Raw genomic sequence first — 21,311 nt, 5'->3', positions numbered from 1 at the left:
TCCTCCTCCATCTCTCCCCACATAAAAAGGTTCCCTTCCTGAAATCCAGTCTACCAGGCCCCACATTTAACCAGAAGACACTGAAGGGAAAGTCACAGAGAGTGGCTGCAATTTCATCCAAACCCTCTGTCTGCCCCTGAAATGATGATGCCTGTCCAGGTCCCCAGTGCTGTGCGCCTTGGCGTTTGAGTTGGATGGATGTGGAACTTGAGAGCGCCGCTCTGAGCTTCTCTTTCTATGTCTGTGAAGAAGTATCTCCCAGCCTCTCATGGGAAGGAATTAGGATGGTGGAAAGGGCTCAGCCATCGTCACCTCCCTGGGGGCACATATGAGGTCTAGCCCCACAAAGAAACTCTTGGACTTCTTATTGGCTGCCATACACAAACACTGAGTGATGTGGAGAACATAAGTGAAACAGTTTGTCTTAACATATCCAGATACACAAGTTAATACTCAGCCATTTACCAAGTCCACAACTCCTCCAGAAAACACTGTATTTGGGCAAGCCCAAGTACAAAGAATGAGTTAGGAACCTCAAAACCCTCCTTTTGGGTCCTTATATCTGGGCCTTGGGAGATGCCAATGGCTTGGGCCCAATAGAATGCATTCTATTCCTATCTCTCCACTCTCCATCCTTCCCCATCCACCATGCATTCATGAAAGGAACCTCTCAGTCCTAAAAGGCTTCATCAAATGATTTAGAGACCTCACTGGGCAATTTGGTGACCTGGTACTCATAGTGTTTCCACCTGCTTGCAGTCACCCTGTGCATCTTTCAGGAGGAGTCAGAATTGCTCCTCGCTCACTTCCAGGTGGAGGTGAGGTCAGCTGCAGCCTACCACAGGAGCTGGCATGCAGATTTGGGGACTCTGAAGCCAGCAGCTTGACTGGAACACCTCAGTTGACTCACTCAAAGGTGGTGAGCCTGCCCACCAGCCTCACTCTGCCTCAACCTGCCATTTTGATTGGTGCATTTTTTGGTACAACAGGAAGTCATGCTCATGGCATACTCTACGCATGAGAAAGCGGGCGGAAGTGGAGAACACGGGTAAAAATGACGCCACAGGGTCTCGTAAACCCAAGGAAATTCTGGGCACCAAAGTCTCTGTTAAAGTGAGTAAGGTATTTGGAGCTGGGTCCCTCTCATCCACTCCCACCCTGCAACGTTCTCACAAGGCAATTCGGGTGGATGGGGATTTTTATTTTTTCTTTACCTAGTTCGGGGACCAGAGGGAAAGTAGTTTAGCAGGATTTTGCATGCGAGATCAATTTATTTTTTATTTTTTGTTTCTCCTGGCAACTTCAATTCAAGTAAGTACCTCTTTTATTTTTCCTTTTGTACCTTTCTCCATAGACTGTGCAGATATTTTATGGCAAAATTATCTGCCGCATTACTCTCTTAGAAGTAAATGCAAGATGCTTGATTTCACATTAAACTTCTCAAAGCTGCCCATTCAGTGGCCTACGTTTGGGAACACTTGCAGGTTACAGGAATTAGGAAAGCCTTCCAAACCCCTCACCATGGGCAGATTGAGGTTTGAAGTTCAAGGGCCAGCATAGATCCTCAGTAAAGTTTCATTTCTTTTCCCCAGAGTCCAGACCATACCAACTTTAAATAATTTCCCCCCTTTGCATGGGCAGGGTAGGAAGACATGTTACAGAAGGAATTGAAGTCATTATTTTGCTTTAATCTTGATCCTGGCAGACCCTCTTTTCCTCTATCTCAAAACATGATCTGTCTTGTTTAACCTGAGCTTTATGAGAAGATGTACATCTGAACAATGGAAACGAATTGTCTACTTTTGTGACAATGTATCATTATGTACCTGGCCTTCCAAAAAGTGTTAGAAACCCATTCTAACATCCTTTGTTCTTGGGGAAAAGAAATTGTATACTGTCTGTGGTCCTGGTTTGGGAAGTCCAGCCTCACCACCCTAGAGGACCATTTAATTTTGTAGTGTTCATGCTTCATTTGGTTGCTTCCATTGCTCTTTCCTGTGAGATCCACAGCTGTTCACAGACCCAGGCTCCTCTCCCTGAAAAGAGCATGCTACTGCCCTTGGTGATTCACATCCCCTACCAAAAGCACCTGGTTGGTCCTCTGCCCCGTTTCCCATTGCCCTTGCTTCCCTGAAGTTCTCTTCCTTTGCTAACCAAAGCTACTTGCATTCTAACTGTGTTTTCTCTCTCCCCGCTTCCTCATGCTGCCAACCAAGGAGACGAACAGTTCCGAGGAGTCAGAATATGATGATCTTGACCCTAATACTAGCATGGAGGTAGAAGCAGCTATGTTGTCCTATTTCCTACAGTGATTGCCTTTTTTAAGAAATGTATTTATGAATGTGTTGTGTAACATTGGCCTTGCTAAAGTGACCAGCCATTCAAGGATAAATTCTGATGCTAGGGCATCTCTGGGTATCCTATCCCAAGTAAAACAAACAGACTTAGTTCAGCCGTATTTTGGTAGGAAACTCTACCTCAATACCTTCCTTAAAAAAAACAAAATTGGTGGTTGTTTTCTTGAATGCTTGCTTCATGTTTCTTTGGCAGGTTTGGATTTAGGTAGAAAGTACTCAACTTTATTATTTGAAACTTAGGACACATTTTTCATGGAACACAGTGCTATAAAATAGTGGTTGGTTCCCAGTTGAAGGACAAGATCTTCATTTGGCATTTTTTTCTGCTTTCTTTTATTTTTTTTCCTGCACCTCCTTTGCCTTTTTTCCCCCCTCTTCCTTTTTATCTTCTTCATCTTCTACATCTTGTTCATCTGCTGAGATCTGTTCTTTCCTCAGTGCTCCACAAAGTCAGAGATTAAGTATGAGTTTGTGGTGACCTGGCATCGAGTTATTGTGTGTAGCTGATGGGGAGCAAATAAGGTGCAATGAGAGCAACTCCAAAGCACACTTTTGCCCATCCCAAGGCTCATGAGCAAGGATGAGGCCCTCCATGTGAAGGAAAAGAAGCTCTGAGAACAGCCCCCTTTCCCATAGTGTTAGTGGAGGCCTTTCTGGGGATGGTGAGGCTGTAACACTGCACAGGAGATCTTACCTACCTCTAGGTTTACAGAAGTGTGGAGACACCAGGTACTCATGGCTCACACCTGTAATCCTAACTACTCAAGAGGCTGCGGCCTGACAATCATGATCCAAAGCCAGCCCAGGCAGAAAAGTCCATGAGACTCTTATCTCCAGTTAACTAGCAAACAGCCAGAAGTGGAGGCATGGCTCAAGTGGTGGAGTGCCAGCTTTGAACAAAAAAACCAAGCAAGAAGCCCTGAGTTAAAGCCCCAGTACTGGTATAAAATGGGGGTGGGGAGTGTGGGAGACCTTATTCAGCTCTAGTGGGCCAGGGAAAAAGAATGTCTGCCATGTTGTAAAGGAAGAGGTACAGAGAGATGTGAGACCAGGTGAGCAGCACCCACTCAGAAAGGTAACTGACGCTCTCTTTCTACATTTAGATGAGAAACAGTGCACGCACACACACACACACACACACACACACACACACACACACACACATTCACTCTTTGCTTTGCAGTTGAGTGCATTCGTAAGGCTTTTACTCACCCAAGGCTGATAGCATTTTGTGGTTTAAGTGGTCTCCAAGAGGTGTTGTGGGGTGCATAAGCAGACTTTCCAGATGTTCCTCCTACTAAGTCAGGAGAGCCCCCAAACAGTGTTGATGTGTGTCCAAACCCTCAAGGAAGCACGTGGCTAGAAGCTGTAAATACTCTGATTGATCTGAAGTTTCTACGGTAAGGTGTCCTTGCAGCCCTTGTTCGTTCTTCATGGGCCTTCCTGGCCATCCATGAGTTCTGAACATGTTACCAGCTCCACAGTCAGTCGGGCACATGGGCACAAGGGCACATGGGCACAAGGGCACATGGGCACAAGGAAAAAGCCAGCATCTTGGCCCTGCTGGCTTAGTATCTTTCTTGACACATGTAGTGAATGAGATATGGAAAGTTGAGGATTATCTCAAGGGATTTGAAGTGGGACTTCGTTGCAGCAAACATGGCCATGGAGAAGAACATGGAGAAGAACATGGCCATGTGTGCATACTTCCTGGCCTGTGCTGAACCTGTGTTCCTGGAACCCCAGCTGCCACCATGCACCCCTGTGAAGCCCAGCCCTGATGATGGTTCTTAACCTGAATGTTCGTGACCAAACATACCAGTTCATTCCAGTACTGTCAATACAGGCTCCTCTGCCTCTGTGGGAATCATATCGCCAAAGAGCTTATATACTTTCTCTCAATGAGTAGACTAAGAGTTCCTTGAAGGGCCAATTTCCAGGGTGTTTTTTTTCCCTGACCCACCATAGAATTTTTATTGTTTCAAACCTATAAGTCAGGTTATGAGTACAATGCCTCGGTCAGTGTCATCCTTGCCTTCATTCTCCCCCATTTTCCCATTTCCCCCTCATACCCCTCCCCTCCCCTCCCTACCTTCAAGTTACACCGTTCATTTTTTACACAATATATTACCACCATACCATTTGGAGAAGACATAAGGCATATGGCATAAAGCATCTTCAAGCCTAGGGGTCTGACAAAGAATGCCTGGTTATGTAAACAGAAGCAATTGACTTGACTGTGCCCCCTTCCCTTCCCTTGTAAAGGCCTCACTACCAGCCACAGATGGTGTGACTGACCTCCCTGTGGCCAGGATTTCTATCCATCTGTACATCTCATGGAAATCAGTTATAATATTGATGAATAGATGTCCGTAGTTCAGCTTTGCCTTGCACTGATTAAACTCTGGGGATGAGATTGAACAGACATTTTATGTGAGAGACACTTTCCACATGGAAGAAGAGCCAGATCAGAATGAAAACCCAGTACAAGGGTGCCTTGGAGTAAGTGAATTCATTTTTTTTCTACTGACTACCGTTCCTGAGGTGGGAACCACATCCTACCTGCCAGCTTCTTCCATCACACCCTGTTCTGGATTCTGCCTTCACGCTCTTTCACAATCCCTGGAGCTAAGGATCAGGTATCTGGGTTGTGCTGGCTTTCCCATGGGATCTGAGCTGGACGAATATTCATATCCATACCTTCTCTGGTTAGCAGCCTGAGGACTGTATCTTTCTTGCAGTTTTACACCTACTCCTCACTCCTAGTATTGCCACTTGTCTGCATCACACAGTGGGTTTGAAAAGCCTGAACCAGTCTTTCAGCTTTAGGTCCAAAGATGAGAATTTACCTCCAAAGATGAGAATTCCAGCTAGCCATCAGTGGCTCATTCCTATAATCCTGGCTCCTCAGGAAGCTGAGATCTGAGGACCTTGGTTCAAAATCAGATTGGGAAAGTTGATGAGACTCTTTTATCTCCAAGTAACCAGGCAGAAATGCAAGACTCTATCTGAGACATAACTAAAGCAAAGAAAGGGCTAGAGGGAAGGCTCAAGTACAGAGAATCTGTCTAACAAGCATGAGGTCCCTGTATTTAAACCCCAGTAACTCCATAAAGAAAAAAAAAAACCTAGAAGATACCCTGAGCCAGTTTTTGGTTTGCTTTGGCTACAGTTATTATCACACACCATCCTGTAGCAGCTTGGAGCACCCCATCTGCAGGGTTGGTTTTCATCTAAAATGCAGATCCTGGCAGCTGAAGAGGCCTGTCTTCCATGGCCAATTTTTCCTGTGAATGTGCTATTCAGAGGAATATTATTTCTCCCCATTCTGCTTTTCCAAGACTGAAGAATGATTTAAACATAAACTACACAAAGGCAGTATCTCAGAGAAAGAACACAAGCTGGGAAGCCTGAATACTAGTCTCGACACTGTGAGCTGCGTGACCTTGGCAGAGTTGGCTCTTTGGACCCCCAGGCTTTTCAGCAGGTGGCTGGCTGCACAGTGCCAAGTGTGCAGGTGTGAATTCAGTGGTGTGCAGCTCTCCACAGACCTCTTAGATCCAGGGTGTGATGTCAAAGGACTCTGCTCAGGAGCACATTTCCCTCCAAAAGCAATGAAACCTCACCAACAAAGGAAGTCAAAAATTCTGTGCATGCTTATTAGGGGCCGTGACAGAACTGGCTTGGGCAGATTTCCCCCTGGGACCAGACTGGAGTGTCTAGTATATAGTAGGAAGGTAGTGAGTAGCTAGAGCTGTCCTTCTTTCCTTCCCCAAACCCACAATTTCTCGGCCCTAGCTTCCCTAGCTTCCAGAAGCCAGCCTGATGATCCCACCTCAGCCACTCTGGCCTCTGTTGTCCCAGATTCAGCGTTCCAAAATAACCCAGCCAGACAGAAGGACGGAGAAACTGTTACACCCCTTGTCACGTGACTGACCTTATAGCATTGCTAGAGTGTTTCCACTGCCTGCCTGCTTCTAGATTTTATAAAAAGAACTTTGTAAATGAAAGGAACCCTTTGGAGGGAAAGAAAGTAAAGCATTTCATTCCTCTCATGTTGACAAAATATTTTCTTTGTAATACATCTGATGGGTTTGGCTCTTTCTTTCCACCCTGCTTTGTTCTGACAGACTGATTGATATTCCATGTCCAAGGAAGGGAGCCTGGCTGAAACAGGATGGGCCCATTGGGGAGGATTATAAAGAAATAGCCTTCTCCTCCCACGCCTGAATATCCACACCTCTCATGTCTTCTGTTCCAGCCATCCTGTGAAGATGTAGAATGGGGTGTCTTACCCTCTTTGTTAGTTGTATTCCACTGGGACACATGCTTCAGAGAAACAACTGAGAAGGAATACTTATTTATTATGGTTCATGGCTTCAGAGGTGTCAGTCCCTAGTTGCCTTGGGCTAAGACTGGAGCACTGGGTGAAGGATGCTGGTCGTCTCATGGTAGCTAGGAAACAGAAAATGCCTGTCTCTGGGATTTCTCCTTTTCATTCCACCCAGGCCCCTAGTTCATAGTGATGGTGCCGTGCACATTCAGGGCAGGTCTCCCTTAGTTAATCATCTCTGGAACCACACCCAGAGGTGGACCTTACTGATACTGTGAGACACCATTCAATGCAGTCGGACTGATAATGAAAATTAAGCATCACATGCACGGAGAGGAAGCAGGTCCTGGGAATGCAAGGTCTACCAAGCACTGAACAAGCAGGTTACACTGATGGAGCAGAGGCCTGGCCTGTGTGAGGAGGCCTGCACTGTGTCGCCATCTGCATGCAGGAGGAGACATTCTTCAACAACTTTAATCTCTTGACTGCACCTCACACACACACACCCTTTTCTTGTGACTCAGGCACCCAGCCTGAGCAGCCAGGAAATGAAGCCCAATCACAAAGGTTGGAAGTGTCTGAACTGACTTCTCAAGCCAGTACAGTGACTCAGCCTGCCTCGGCCATTCGTGCCCTGCAGCACCTCACCCATCCGAAGGCCTGGTTCAGTTCATGTACACTAAGAAGAAGATGAGGAGCCATTGACCAGGAGGAGTTCTGAGAGACTTCTGTTAGAGGGCCACCACACCCATCTCCTCACACCCAGCGCTATCAGAGTTCACTTTCCGGCTCACTCGGTGTGGTTTCCTCAGTGTAACACGCTGTGCAGGGTCAATGAGTACCTTGGAGGACCAGCCAGTCATGTTAGAGTCACTCCCATGCTTCAGAAGCATTTAGGGAGGAGAGTCAGGCTTGCTTGAATGTCTGTGTTGTAAAGCAAACTTTAGAGTTGCCAAGAGGGAATGGTTATTCAGTGGATGTTTACACACACTCTCAAGTGCTAAGCTTGCAGTAGTAGCTTCTATGTAGCAGTCTTTCCTGTAACTGGCTCTCAGCTGAGTCCTTTCGGTGCCAAAGGCACGGTGCCATAGGGAACATGACCATTGTTCCCATTTTACATATTGGGAAATGGAGCACAGTAAGGTTCCATGACTTCCCCTAAGGCAACGTGTCTCTACCCTGAACTGCCTCTGAGCACGGTCATTGGTAAGGTTAGTACGATGGACTGATAAGATGTAGCTGGAAAAAAAAGCTATGTACAACTAGGGATTATGCTTTTCAAAAACACCTGCAAATTGACTCATAAATAAAATCTCAACAAAAATTGAAAAATCAAGGATTTCAATAGCATGTAGATAGACCAAGTTCTCTAATCTTAATGTAATTAAGTTAGAAATAAGCAACAAAACCATTTGGAAACTTGACAGTATTTGCAGTAGACTTGTATCAAAAAAAGGTGGGGGGGGGGAGGAGCCAGGCACCAGTATCTCATGCCTATAATTCTAGTTATATAGGAGGTTGAAATCTGAGGATCACAGTTCAAAGCCAGCCAGGGAAGAAAAGTCCATGAGACTCTTATCTTCAATTAACTACCTAAAAGTCCAGAAGTGAAATTGTGGCTTAAGTTGGAGAGTGCTAGCTTTGAGTGTAAAAGCTCAGAGACAATGCCCAGGCCCTGAATTCAGGCCCCAGTACTGGCACACAAGAAAGAAACAGGAGAGGAGCTGGAGAGGAGGAAAGGGGAGGGGAGAGGAGAGAAGAGAGGAGAGAAGAGGAGAGGAGAGAGGTGAGGAGGGGAGGGGAGGAGAGGGGAGGGGGGAGAGGGGAGGGGAGGGAAGGGGAGAGGAAGAGGAGAGGAGAAGGGGGAGGGGGAGAGAGGAGGGGGGAGGGGAGGGGAGGAGAGGAGAAAAGACAAGGAATAAATGCTAAATAAAAAGTTTTTGACTGAGGGACTAGTTCAAACACACTGATATCGTTGGATTGTGTTACATTTATGCTTTTCTTAATTACAGCTTCCTTTGTGTTCATTTAAAAATGAACAGACAAGCCAGGCGCTGGTGGCTCATGCCTATAATCCTAGCTACTCAGGAGGCTGAGATCTGAGGATCATAGTTCAAAGCCAGCCCAGGCAGGAAAGACCATGAGACTCTTATATCCAATAAATCACCAGAAAAACAGGAGTGGCATTGTGGTTCAAGCGGTAGAGCACTCGCCTTAAGCTAAAGAGCTGAAGGATAACACCCAGGCCCAGAGTTCAAGCCTCATAACCGATGACAAAAAAAAAAAAAAGAACAGACATAGGAACATTTTCTAAAACTTTAGAAAATTGTTTCTGGCCAAGTGCCAATGGCTTACACCTGTAATCCTAGCTACTCAGAAGACTGAGATCTAAGGATTGAAGTTCCCTGCCAGCCCAGGCAAGAAAGTTTGTGAGACTCTTATCTCCAATTAAACAGCAAAAGCCAGAAGTGGAGCTGTGGCACAATGGTAGATCACCAATCTTGAGCAAAAAAAAGCTAAGAGGCAATGCCTGGGCCCTGAGTTAAAGCCCTAGTATCAGCACAAAATGAAAGGAAGGAAGGAAAGAAGGAAGGAAGGAAGGAAGGAAGGAAGGAAGGAAGGAAGGAAGGAAGGAAGGAAGGAAGGAATTCTGGTAGCCAGATTGAAATCAAGAAGGATTAAATGTCCAAATCAGAAACTATACCTAACCCTAGCACAACAAAAGAAAAATGTCATAACAAAGTATTTAGAATTTTTTTATGGCAGTGCTGAGGATCTTGAACTCAGAGCCTTGAGGATGTTAGGTAAGCCCTCTGCACTGAGCTACATCACCACCCAGAATGATTTTATTCATACTTTTGTGCATTTTTGTTTATTTTCTGGCCAAAGCTCATCACCTAAAACCCCTTTCCTTCCCACTCTGCACAGATTCTCATGAAACAAGCATTAAAGGACTAGAAAAAGCAGAGTATACAAACCGGTTCATTCAAATAGCTTTGGTCAAGTTTAAGACATTTTGTTCGAGTTACATTGAACCATTTTTAAGACTTCAACAGTTTCAGTATGTGGTTTTGAACTATGTTTTATGATTGAATGATAAGAGATTTAGCAAAAATGGAGTCAGATCATTTTTCTTCTTGTCAGTTGACAACTAGCTTTCTAGATACAATTTCTATACTGTTTTATTCTTATGTTTAGAGACAAAGTCTCACTAGGTAGTCCATACTGGCCTCAACTTTTTTGCTCCTTCATTGAACTTTGCCCTATTTATTTTGGAGTCAGAGCCTTAGACTGGCAAGAAAAATAGACTCAAGACTGTCTCAAACTCAGTTTTTGTTATTCAGTGCAGATTGATTTTACTTGTAAAATTTCTTACTTCTTTGCCATCCCAGTTTAGGGAAAAATCAAGAAAACAGTTGGCTTTATCTCTAAAAGAAACTGTTGATGTTGGTTAGTTCTTAGAGGAAGCCCAGCTGCCTACTGCCCTCTGCTGTTCAAATAAAGCCAGAATCCCAGCTGGGCACTGGTGGGTCACACCTGTAATCCTAGCTACTCAGGGGGCTGAGATCTGAGGATTGGGATTCAAAGCCAGCCCCAGAAAAGAAGTTTTAAGATTCTTATCCCCAGTTAGCCATCAAAAACCTGGAAGTGGAGCTGTGACTCAAGTGGGAGAGTGCTAATCTTGAGCAAAATAGCTCAGGGACAGCGTCTAGACCCTGAACTACACACAAAATAATATCAAATCAAATCCCTTAGTACTCCCCACAGTCCCTACCATCTCTTGTTCTCCTGTGTCTCTAGAGAAAAAAAGTGTGTATTTTATATGAAGAGGATCATTTCCTCCATGACTGTATGTCAGATTCTAGTTTTCTTCTGCTGCCCATTTTCACCAGTTTCTAAGGAAAACATTCGACTTCAAGAAACATATGAGATATATAATAAATGCCGAATGTCCTTAAACATATCAACAACCTGCCACCAGACAAGGTGACCTGGAGGTTGAATTCTAGTCCATTAAATGAATGCCCTTTATTGGCTTCAACAACAATCTGCTATGTGTTAGCCAGGAACCAGTGGCTCACACCTGTAATCCTAGCTACTCAGGAGGCTGAGATCTGTGGATTGTTGTTCAAAGCCAGCCCAGGCAGGAAGGCCCATGAGACTCTTATCTCCAATTAACTACAGAAAACTGGAAGTGGCTCAAGTGGTAGAGTGCCTTGAGCTGAAGAACTCAGGGACAGTGCCCAGGATCAGAGTTCAAGCTCCACAATGGACAGAAAAAAAAATCTGTTATGTGCAAGATGCTTCCTTAAACCCTATGAGTGATCAGGTTGATGGTTCTAAAAGCATGTGAAAGGTTTAGTGTCTTCAAAGGGTGCCCAAGTCTGCTACCTCATATGTAATATAGGTAAGATGTTATGATACTTGGCAGCTTGTGACCACAGCCCTCAACATCCTGACTTTTAAAAAAGCACACAAGAGGGAGAATCTCTATTGGCTGAATCTCAATGACTAACCAATGGGATTTCAGAGGAAATCATATTCCCAGTTCATGGAAATGAAATTTTCAAGTTCCAAGGTCATGCAAGACATTTTCTCAACTCCCTCCCCAAATTTGGAATCCTATTACCATCTTAATTTTTCACTATTTTGAAAATGGAGCACTTATATTGTAGGTTCTGTACTAGGCTTGAAAATAATAGCAGAACAAAGCAATTATGTCCTGTGTCTTGATGGTCCATAAACATATACATAGGTAATCAGATGACTGTGGGAAGAGGACTTGGTGACTCCCTCTGTACTCTGATGTGCCCCAAAGTAGAAAAAATAAAATGAGGAATGAATCCACAGTCAGAAAAAGCATTTACATGGATCTTACCCAGGCTCGTGGTCCTTGCAGGTAGAGTTTAAAGAGGACCTGGAAGATTTCTTGTGGGATGGAGAGGAAGTGGGAAATGAGGCTGAACAGGTGGGCCTTTGACATCAATCCCGGGGTTTGCAAGCCCCTCCAGCTGCACTGACTGCTGTGATAGAGAGCAGAGGTGCCTGCTCCAGTCCTCTGTCTCTCTAGGACCTTCCAACTCACTTCTCAGCCTGGTCTAGGAGGTGGAGATAATGAACTCTGGTTCAGGACTCAATATGCCCTCTAGAGGTTTAGAAGATCTGATGATGGTGTTTGTGAGTTTACACACTTTTATAATGTTACACAGATCAGTGATGTTAGAGCCATTCTTAAAAATAATAAGGGGCCAGCCAAGAGGCAGAGAAGGTAAGACTGATGTTTCCATAAGTCTATTTTAGATGGAAAACCTGTAGCTAAACCTATTGAACATCTGTCTCCCCAGAACCCCCACTACTAATTAGGAATATTTATTCCTTCCAGTCCTAGGGTGTGAACTCTCACTTGGTATTTTTGCTCAAGGCTGGTGCTTTATCACTTGAGCCACAGCAACACTTGCAGCTTTTTGCAGATTTATTGAAGATAAGAGTTTATTGGGGAAAAATATATATAATCTTGAAAACAGGGGGAGGGGGACATCTTGGACTTGCCTGCCCAGGCTAGTTTCAAATGGAAATCCTCAGATCTCAGCCTCCTGAGTAAGCTTAAATTATACTGTAAGCCACAGCACCTGGGGAACAGTGGCTTCTTAAATACTGTATGTACTCAATAATATGCCTTAGAGTTAAGGTTATATATAATGAGGGAGTATGGGTGTTTTATTAGATAGATATTGACACAGCACAGGTTTTTGCAGCTCCGCCCAAAATTTTATCATTAGAGACTGGGACTTTAAGTTGGTGGTATAGCACTTGCTTAGCATGGATGTAGTCCTGGATTCAACTCTCTCTCTCTCTCTCTCTCTCTCTCTCTCTCTCTCTCTCTCTCTCTCTCTCTCTCTCTCTCTCTCTCTCTCTCTCTCTCTTCTGCAGAATCTATGAACCTGTTACTTGTCTCTCTGTGTTTTGTCTCCTCTGTGAGACTCCCAGCATGGATTCAGTGTCTTGTGGCTGCCCACCATAAAGGGAAATACAGAGGGCACTGTGGTGCCCGGGGTTGGGACAGTTGGCCAGGGTTTGTTCAGCCCACTTCATGAAAAGCCTAAGTGTTATAAGTGGGCAGGTAGTTTGCCAAGAAGAACCCAAGGAAGGAAATGTTCTAAACAGAGGATCAATATGCGGGGGGGGGGGGGGGGGGGAGTCAGTGTGAGGACTCCACCTGCACTATTCTCTACAGCATGCGAATTTGGGAAGGAAAGAAGAAATTGCAAGATAAACTCATTGAGGTGAACCACTTGAACAATAGGCTATTTAGCAGAAGGGAGATGATTAGAATATGATGATCTTTATTTGAGTTCATTTTGATCATGCACTACTTGGCAAGAATCATGCACTTGACACACACGAGTTCATCGAATCCTTGTGATAACACATTGATTGCACTAGGGGTTATTACTCCTCAATTAGAGAGGAAGAAATGGATATTAATTGATGATAAGTAGTGAGTATGAAATCACATTACACAAACAGGTGACCCTGGCCTCTTGACTTCAAAGCAGCATTTCCACCATGCCAGACTTCATGCCCTAGACCTGCACTAGTCCAAATAGAGGTAGTACAAAAGGGAGGTGGGTCAAAGTGACCCTCCTCTTAGGAAGGGTACATTCCAAAATGGCTAGCAGTCAGTGGAAGAACTGGGGTGTCTTGAGCAGCACAGTATACACAGAGAGTTTCAACTGCTCCTAGAAGCAGCCATGGTAACAGGAAGTTACCTTGTACACACAAGTCTCTGTTCTCCTATGCAGTACAATGGGTCAAAAGGTGAGGCCTGGGCCACAAAGGTTGAACTGACAATGAATGAAGAGAGAGAGCCTCTCTTTTCTCTTCAAACAGAGAAGCTCTGCATGGGAAGGGAAGTTTCCTCTTCTTGGAAACTGGGAAGGGTAGAGGGAAGGCATTTGGAAGGAAACCACTGGGCGTTGGTTTCAGTGACTCGGTTTGACAGGTCTGAGATCCTCTGTTTCTAAAAGTCTGTGCCTGTGAAGAGCTGGTGTCATGGCCTTGCTTGATAGCAGGAGGGGCATGGGGTTGTGCATGTGAAGGGAAGAAGGGCAATGGAGAGGAGGGAGGTGGAAATGGCCACTGTGGTGATCATTGATGCCGGCAACCACAAACCTGTCCAGGTGACTAGATTAGACAGGAAAGGAACCAGATGCCCACGGGGTTGCAGAGCCTCTAACAGTGTCTGTTAGTTCACCACAGAACAAGAACAGGGTGATCTCCTGGTGTCACCTCCATGAGACTTTCTTCTTTAATTCTTTCTCAGTAGAGCAAAACTCTCTTATTCTCTCTTAGTAGCTTGGGATTCAAGCGATCTCTCTGTTTCTTTGTGTTTTTCAGATCTTAAATCCAAATTTCATTCAAGAAGGTAAGTAGAAAAGAAGTAGAACTGGGATCACTGGGATTGGCTAAATAATTGATGCTTTATCTAGAGTTAAGGGGAAAACTAAGCAATTGTGGATGAGGAAAGATGTTTATGATAAACTATTAGGTAAAACAACTACAACTTCAGTACATATAAGGGGATACTCATGTTTATATAAAGACTGAAGACAACATGACAACCTTCACATTGATTTTCTCTCTCCAATCTCCCTCTCCCCCCCTCCTTCCCCCCTAGTGCTCTACCATTGGATCCATTTTTGGCTTTTTAGTGGTGAATTGCAGATAAGAGTCTCACTGACTTTTCTGCCTGGGTTGGCTTCCAACCGTGATTCTCAGATCTCAGCCTCCTGAATAACTAGAGTTACAGGCTGGAGCCACTGGCACCAGTTTAGTGGGGTTTAGTGGGGTTCCCTAATTTTTAAACAACACACAATGATTACTTAAAAGGACACAGATGATACTATGGTGTTAGGCTGAAGATTACCTGAACTGCTCCACACGTGGGTAAGGATGCAGTACTGGCTGCTTTATTCTAAGCTCGTTGTGATTCACGTAAATTATGTCATTTTGATCACAGTGGCCCCAGAATTCCTTGTGCCCTTAGTGGATGTGACCTGCTTGCTTGGAGACACAGTGGTCCTACAGTGCAAAGTGTGTGGGCGGCCAAAGCCCACTATAACCTGGAAGGGTCCAGACCAGAACATCCTTGACTCAGAGAACAGCTCAGCCACATACACCGTCTCCTCCTGGTAAGCCACCACCCCAACTGGTCCTGTAGCTTCCAGAGGCTTCTGTTTGGATCACTAGTCTCTCACTAGAGGAGCTGCCTGATTCCTATTCTAGACTGAACACTGGGCCCTGATGAAGAGAGAGATGTGAATCAAAAGCCTTGGGCAGTTTAGCCCCACACAGTAGAAGACTGGGCGTGTGTGCAGTAGACAGAGCCTCAACTGCCCACACTGCGGCCTCTCAGCCCAGGCCTCTGAGTTACACGCACCAGCCCCACATCATCACACCTGAGGCCAACAGGAACTGTCTGGAACAATGACACGCTAGACCCACAGTAAACAAAGGAAATCATAAACCTTGATACTACAAGTCCAGCCTGAGCCAGATGTTAAAAGATCTTCCACAACCCCTAGTCATAAATCATGGAGGCTCCAGACCTAATAGGAGTATAGTCCTCAGATCTGGACATCCTGCTGGGTCTTGTGCCCTTTAGAATGTTTGAAACAGTTAAAAAGAACACTTCATCCTTTACATAAAAAGTATTTTATAAGAAATGGGCAATAGAAAAGCAAGCTGGACCCTGGGCATAGTGGTTCATACCTATAATCCCGGATACTTATGAGGCAGAAATCAAAGGATCACAGTTGAAGGCCAATAAATAAAAATGAAAGTGGTGACTGCCACATGGGAAGAGGGAGGATTACTGTCTGGGTTAGCACAGTCATAACCCCGAGACCTTATTCGAAAAACTAAAGTCAAAAGAGCTCTGGGCATGATTCTAGTATGCAGAGAAGACAAAGCCCAGTTCAAACCCCAGCACTGTTAACCCACCAAAAAAGAAAAGAAAACCAAACCACACATGCTTCTACACAAAAAGGCTGTTGATTATCTCCCCTTATTCTGTTAAGTCTGTGTGTGTGTGTGTGTGTGTGTGTGTGTGTGTGTGTGCACGTGCGCATGCACGCACCAGTCTGGGGCTTGCATGCATGTGCCAGTCTGGGGCTTGAACTCAGGACCTGGGTGTTATCCTTGAGCTTTTGTGCTCAACTAGCACTCTACCACTTGAACCCCAGTTCCACTTCTGAATTTTGGGTGGTTAATTGGAGATAAGAGAGTCACAGACTTTCCTGCCAGGCTGGCTTCAAACCATGATTCTCAGATCTCAGCCTCCTGAGAGCTAGGAGTAGCTATAGGTGTGAGCCAACAGTGCCTGGCTTTCTGTTAACTTTTATTGCTGCTCATTATGAGCATCACTGAATCAATGCTCACAGCAGAGAAATAATAGCAAGGCCTAACACAAGAGTCACATATTAAGGGACACCTAGAATCAAGCAACTTGAACCCATTGACTTGTGCATGTGTGAAATGGAAAAGACCATCATTCCTTGGTATTCCCCACAGATTCCTTGACCAGGTTATAAAACCTCCCAGGTCAGTAGCCAGGCACCACTGGTTTACGCTGTAATCCCAGCGACTCAGAAGACTAAGATCTGTAGATTGAGGGTTGAAGCCAGTCCAGGCAGGAAAATCAATGAGACATCTGCAATTAACCAATACAAAGCCCAAAGTGGAGCTGTGGCTCAAGTGGTAGAGCACAAGCCTTAAAACATGCTCAGAGATGGTTCCCAGATCCTGAGTTCAAGCTTCAGGATTGGCACACAACATACACAAAGAAAACCCTCCCTGGGCCCAAGATTTTGTGAGAGATTATGAATGTCTAGTGGTGATCATGAGAAGCCCAGAATGTGGGTGTTGCTAGGCTTCCCATTTAACAGCAGTTTCTCCCTTGGGGTGTTTCTGGACCCCATGCCAGGGCCAGGGAGGGTGAATGTTTTCGTTTAGGTACAGGAATTTACTTTTTCTTAACTCATTTTCTTATTGTGAAGAACCCTCATGAGGATATAAAATACTTGAATACTTTCACTATTATTTACCATTTACCATTGATATAGAGGACTGAAACTATTTTAATACAGAATTGCTGGTGGCACCATGTAATGTGTGAACTGGTAGTTATAAAGGACTCTAAATTTTAAGCCATGCTCTAATTTTTATCTCAGTTTTCCAATATCCCATCCCTCATTTACAAAAAGGTGGAAGGCAGGCACAGCCAGAAATCCCTCCCTCTCCTATAGGGAAATGGGAGTGTAGAGGCAAGGTATTGACTTCAGGTGTGAGGAAAATTACCTGCAGACTCTCAGCACCTCAGGAGCCAACGCTACAGGATTTTACCTACCAGTCAATTGTCTTACTCCTGCAGTCTGAAAGACATCTGTTTGGTGTTCCTAGTGATTCTGGGGAGATCACCCTGAAGATCTGCAATCTGATGCCCCAAGACAGCGGGATTTACACCTGCATAGCCACAAACGACCACGGCACCGCGTCCACGTCTGCCACGGTGAAGGTGCAAGGTGTGGTCTCTTTCTGTTCTACATAGACTATTTTTAAGCATTTTTTAAGTTGTAGTAAAACACAACAGAAACAAATAAAACATAACAGTGATGGTAAAACACAACATAAAACTTACCATGAAGAGTTTAGTGGCATCAAGGACTCTTTTGTGTCTGTCCTTCTGTCCTCCATACACAGCTAGATCTTCTCATCTTCCCCAAGTGAACCCCTGTCCACACCCACTAAACATCCAGTCCTCATTCCTCCCTCCCCCTGTCCTGGCTGTTACCATTTTCTGCCTCTAGAAATGTGTTAATCACACTATTTTTCAAAAAATTTAATTCAATTGTCAAGGTGATGTACAGAGGGGTTACAGTTACGTACATAAGGTAGTGAGTACATTTCTTATCCAACTTGTTACTCCCTCCCTCATTTTTCTCCCACTTTCCCTCCCTCCTCAACCCCCCCTCAAGATGTATAGTTCACACATTTTCAGTGAGCATGACCAGAGTTCCCTGAGACCTGGGGAAGAAAGGAACCCACTTGAAATTCCAAATCAGAGTTCTTCTTGGCTAGCCAATAAGAGAATGCATCTTGGCTAAGAGCTGTATATGTCCTAGCGTGGCCTGTTTAACCAGGCTTCCTCCCTGGTGTACAACGCTTAGCTTGAGGAAGGCAGGCAGCAGAGCCCCTAGCCCACACCTCCCTTGGGTCTGGACGAAAGTGTGCTTCTCCAGGGAGGTCCTGGGCAACGAGGGAGACAGGTTAGGTCACCTTCAGAGGAGAGGCTAAGTTCTACCCTCTGTCTTTGCAGGTGTTCCTGCAGCCCCCAACCGCCCCATCGCTCAGGAGAGGAGCTGTACCTCGGTCATTCTGCGCTGGCTGCCCCCGGCCAGCACGGGGAACTGCACTATTTCCGGCTACACCGTGGAGTACCGGGAGGAAGGTGCACAGCCCTGCTCTCTAGCTTTGCTTCCTCTCAGGAGGTCTTCAGGGTTAGGAGCCTGAGCCTCCGCATCTTTTAAAACTCTGCCTGCTTGGGGCTGGGAAGGTGGCTCAGTGGTACAGCGCTTACCTTGCATGCATGAGGCCCTGGGTTCGATTCCCCAGCACCACATAAGCAAAAAAAAGAAAAAAAAGCCGGAAGTGGCACTGTGGCTCAAGTGGTAGAGTGCTAGCCTTGAGCTGAAGAGCTGAGGGAAGCACCCAGGCCCAGAGTTCAGGCCCCACAACCGAACCCAAAAACTCTGCCTGCTTATGTCCTCCAACTCGACATAATGCTTCCAGGCCAGCAGCCTGCAGCGACCTGCTGATGACAGCTGCTTTCCCTAAGCTGCTGCGAACCTCCCTGACACCATCAAGACCCAGGGCTGGTTTCAGTGTCTTCGCTGCATTGTCCGGCTCAGTTACCCAGACAGCAGCCATCAGGCCCACTTCACAGATGAAAAGGCTGAGGCCTAAAACAAAGTTTAAAAACACAAGGTTGCAGCTAGTAAGAGGCAGAACTAACACTAGAACCCAGCTCTCTAGTCTGCTAATTTATGATCTTTTTCCCAGAGCAAACTAGGGTGGTATGACCAAAGATCTATTGCCTCTGTTCCCAAATAAAATGTATGTATATTTTAAGTATGTGTGTATATATATATATATATATATATAGTATGTATATTTTAATTACGCAGGTTAGAATTTTAAATTCACTATGTTTACAAGATAAAAGTTTATTTTTTGAGGAGTTAGAAATGGAACCAACCATCTAGTTATTAGAAATCAGTTTTTAAAAGCAGCTTCTAAAGCCAGACACCTGTGGCTTATGCCTATAATCATAGCTGCTCAGGAGGCTGAAAACTGAGATTCAGAGTTCGAAGCCAGCCTGGAAAGTTCATGAGATTCTTATCTTCAATTAACCATCAAAAAATCAAAAGTGGACAGAGTTCAAGACCCACAACAGACAAAAAAAAAATCAGAAGTGGAGCTGTAGCTCAAATGATAGACTTCTAGCTTTAAACACAAAAGTTCAGGGACAGCACCTACACCTTGAGTTCAAGCCCCAGAACCAGCATTAAAAAATAAACATTAAAAGAAAGCATCTTCTAGGTAGTTCTGTTGTGGCTATTATATCTCTGAACCATCTTTGGAATTGCATGATTGAATGAAAAGCAACTTCTACCCCACGGTCAAATTTATTTATTTAACTCTATTACTCTTCAGATTTCATTTCTGCTTTCATTTTCTCTTTATTAAATAGAACTTGTGCAATTATTTTTTTAAAAAAAAAACAACTTTATTTTGGCATCTTTCTTAAGTGATTAGCCCTTGGGTATCCCTGGTGAGCATGGAGTTTCTCATTCACTGTATGCGGTCTACAGTTCATCTCAGTGACTAAATGAGTCAGTATTTCTAAAGTTCTGTCCCTTCATCTGTAAAGTAAAATTAGTGTTTCTCTTCAGCTTTCTGTGAAGTAAGTGACTTTAAGTGACAGAATTATCATGAAGAAACCTTCCATCATATTGTCACATGTATGCCAGTGCTCAACATATGTTCATGTCCATTTTGTTTCAGGACCTATTTTCTCTCATCTTATTATCTTACATGTTTTTCCTACCTAATCTCGTGTGTCACGTGTTTCTCTGTAAAGTCAGGGTTCACTGCATGTGTTTGCTCTCATACCTACTTGTTTGAGAGGTGACCAAATCCCAAGGACCCCCTCCTCACACTAATATCAATCAATGATAGAGACGCTGTGTCTTTGGCTTTGTCTCTCCCCACACTGTGCACTAGGTTCCCAAGTCTGGCAGCAGTCCATCGCTTCCACCTTGGACACTTACCTCGTCATTGAAGACCTCAGTCCTGGCTGTCCTTATCAGTTCAGAGTCAGTGCCAGCAACCCGTGGGGAATCAGCCTTCCCAGCGAACCCTCAGAGTTCGTGCGACTTCCAGAGTACGGTAAGTCCCAGCCAGCCCAGGACCCCCAGAAGTGGTCCTATGTCAGAATCCCCATGAGGAGGTGTCCTGTATCTCTCCGAAGCCTCCCTCAAGCCTCCTTGTAGGGGCCTGATGGTGTTTGCATGAGGTGTGGCTCCAAGTGTCTCAGGGCACATGTTAGGTTGGCCATCTTTACCTGCCCTGATCTTAAGATGCCTGGTGTGTCTCCAGGAACACACCGGGATAGGAAGATACATGAGGGACAAGGCTGCTAGCCACCCCTCTTCTGAGACAGGAATACAAAGCCTGCTGTCCTCTGGGTATCCCTGCTAGGCCACAGACATTACCACAGCATCCTGGACAGCTCCTGCTGATGAATTTCACTACAAAATGAATGTAGTACTTTCCTACCCTTCAGAACTGGTTTTTTAAATATGATATATGTTATTCAGGTTTGGTGGAACATTCATGTATAACTAGCAAAACATGAATATTGTACAAATATGTTGCCCACCTTGCTTACTGCCTTACCTTGGTCCCAGGGATAGTTGCAAAGAGGAAACTTGCTAACCTAAAAAAAATGTGCAAGTAGTGACACTGTAGGCAGTGCAAAGATGTGGGGACAGGAGAAGTTGGGGGTGTTGCTGTACTTAAAAGGCAAAAGGCTTATAGCACCTTGGGCTAAAGGGATTATGGAACACGCACACGCACCTTGCATGTGCACCTTGTGCTATACCCTCTTCCTCAGCTGACACAGAAATTACTCTCCAGTCCCTCTCCTGTAGCTAGCCCAGTCAGTTCCCTCCCTGTGACTTCAACTTGTTCCCACAGGCCTATGACTCACTGGGAAATCTTGGCCCTGAGTCTCTGTGTCCTTGGGATTCAAAATGAATAAGGTACCAGGTCATGCTCTGGGTAGGCCGAGGTGACTTTCGGTCAGAAAAGTTACTGACTTGGATCCTGTTTTTCCATACCACTAACTTTCTAGTCTTGGCCCCCAGTAGACAACAGAAATATATATTGGCATGAATGTGTGTGTGTGTGTGTGTGTGTGTGTGTGTGTGTGTGTGTGTGTGTGTGTGTGTGTGTGTGTGTGTAAAAATTATTGCCAGAAAATTAACACATCATACAAG

At 44.9% G+C, this 21,311-nt stretch overlaps 1 protein-coding gene across 12 annotated transcripts in view; it reads left to right on the top strand.

Annotated features, from left to right (window-relative positions):
* The window catches only part of Kalrn (kalirin RhoGEF kinase), a 611,632-nt gene that overhangs the window by 573,955 nt on the left and 16,366 nt on the right, over positions 1-21,311 (top strand). For all 12 annotated transcript variants that reach the window (XM_070030027.1, XM_070030026.1, XM_070030024.1 and 9 more), the window contains 7 exons: positions 990-1,113; positions 2,217-2,276; positions 14,089-14,116; positions 14,711-14,882; positions 17,152-17,273; positions 18,068-18,199; positions 20,035-20,199. In XM_070030027.1, the coding sequence (XP_069886128.1) occupies positions 990-1,113; positions 2,217-2,276; positions 14,089-14,116; positions 14,711-14,882; positions 17,152-17,273; positions 18,068-18,199; positions 20,035-20,199 (803 nt within the window). The remainder of the gene's footprint in view (positions 1-989; positions 1,114-2,216; positions 2,277-14,088; positions 14,117-14,710; positions 14,883-17,151; positions 17,274-18,067; positions 18,200-20,034; positions 20,200-21,311) is intronic.

Source organism: Dipodomys merriami, unplaced genomic scaffold (genome assembly GCF_024711535.1).
Source record: "Dipodomys merriami isolate MVZ:Mamm:240054 unplaced genomic scaffold, mDipMer1.0.p SCAF_2, whole genome shotgun sequence".
Lineage (NCBI taxonomy): Eukaryota > Metazoa > Chordata > Mammalia > Rodentia > Heteromyidae > Dipodomys > Dipodomys merriami.
This window is presented reverse-complemented; position numbering and strand designations above follow the sequence as displayed.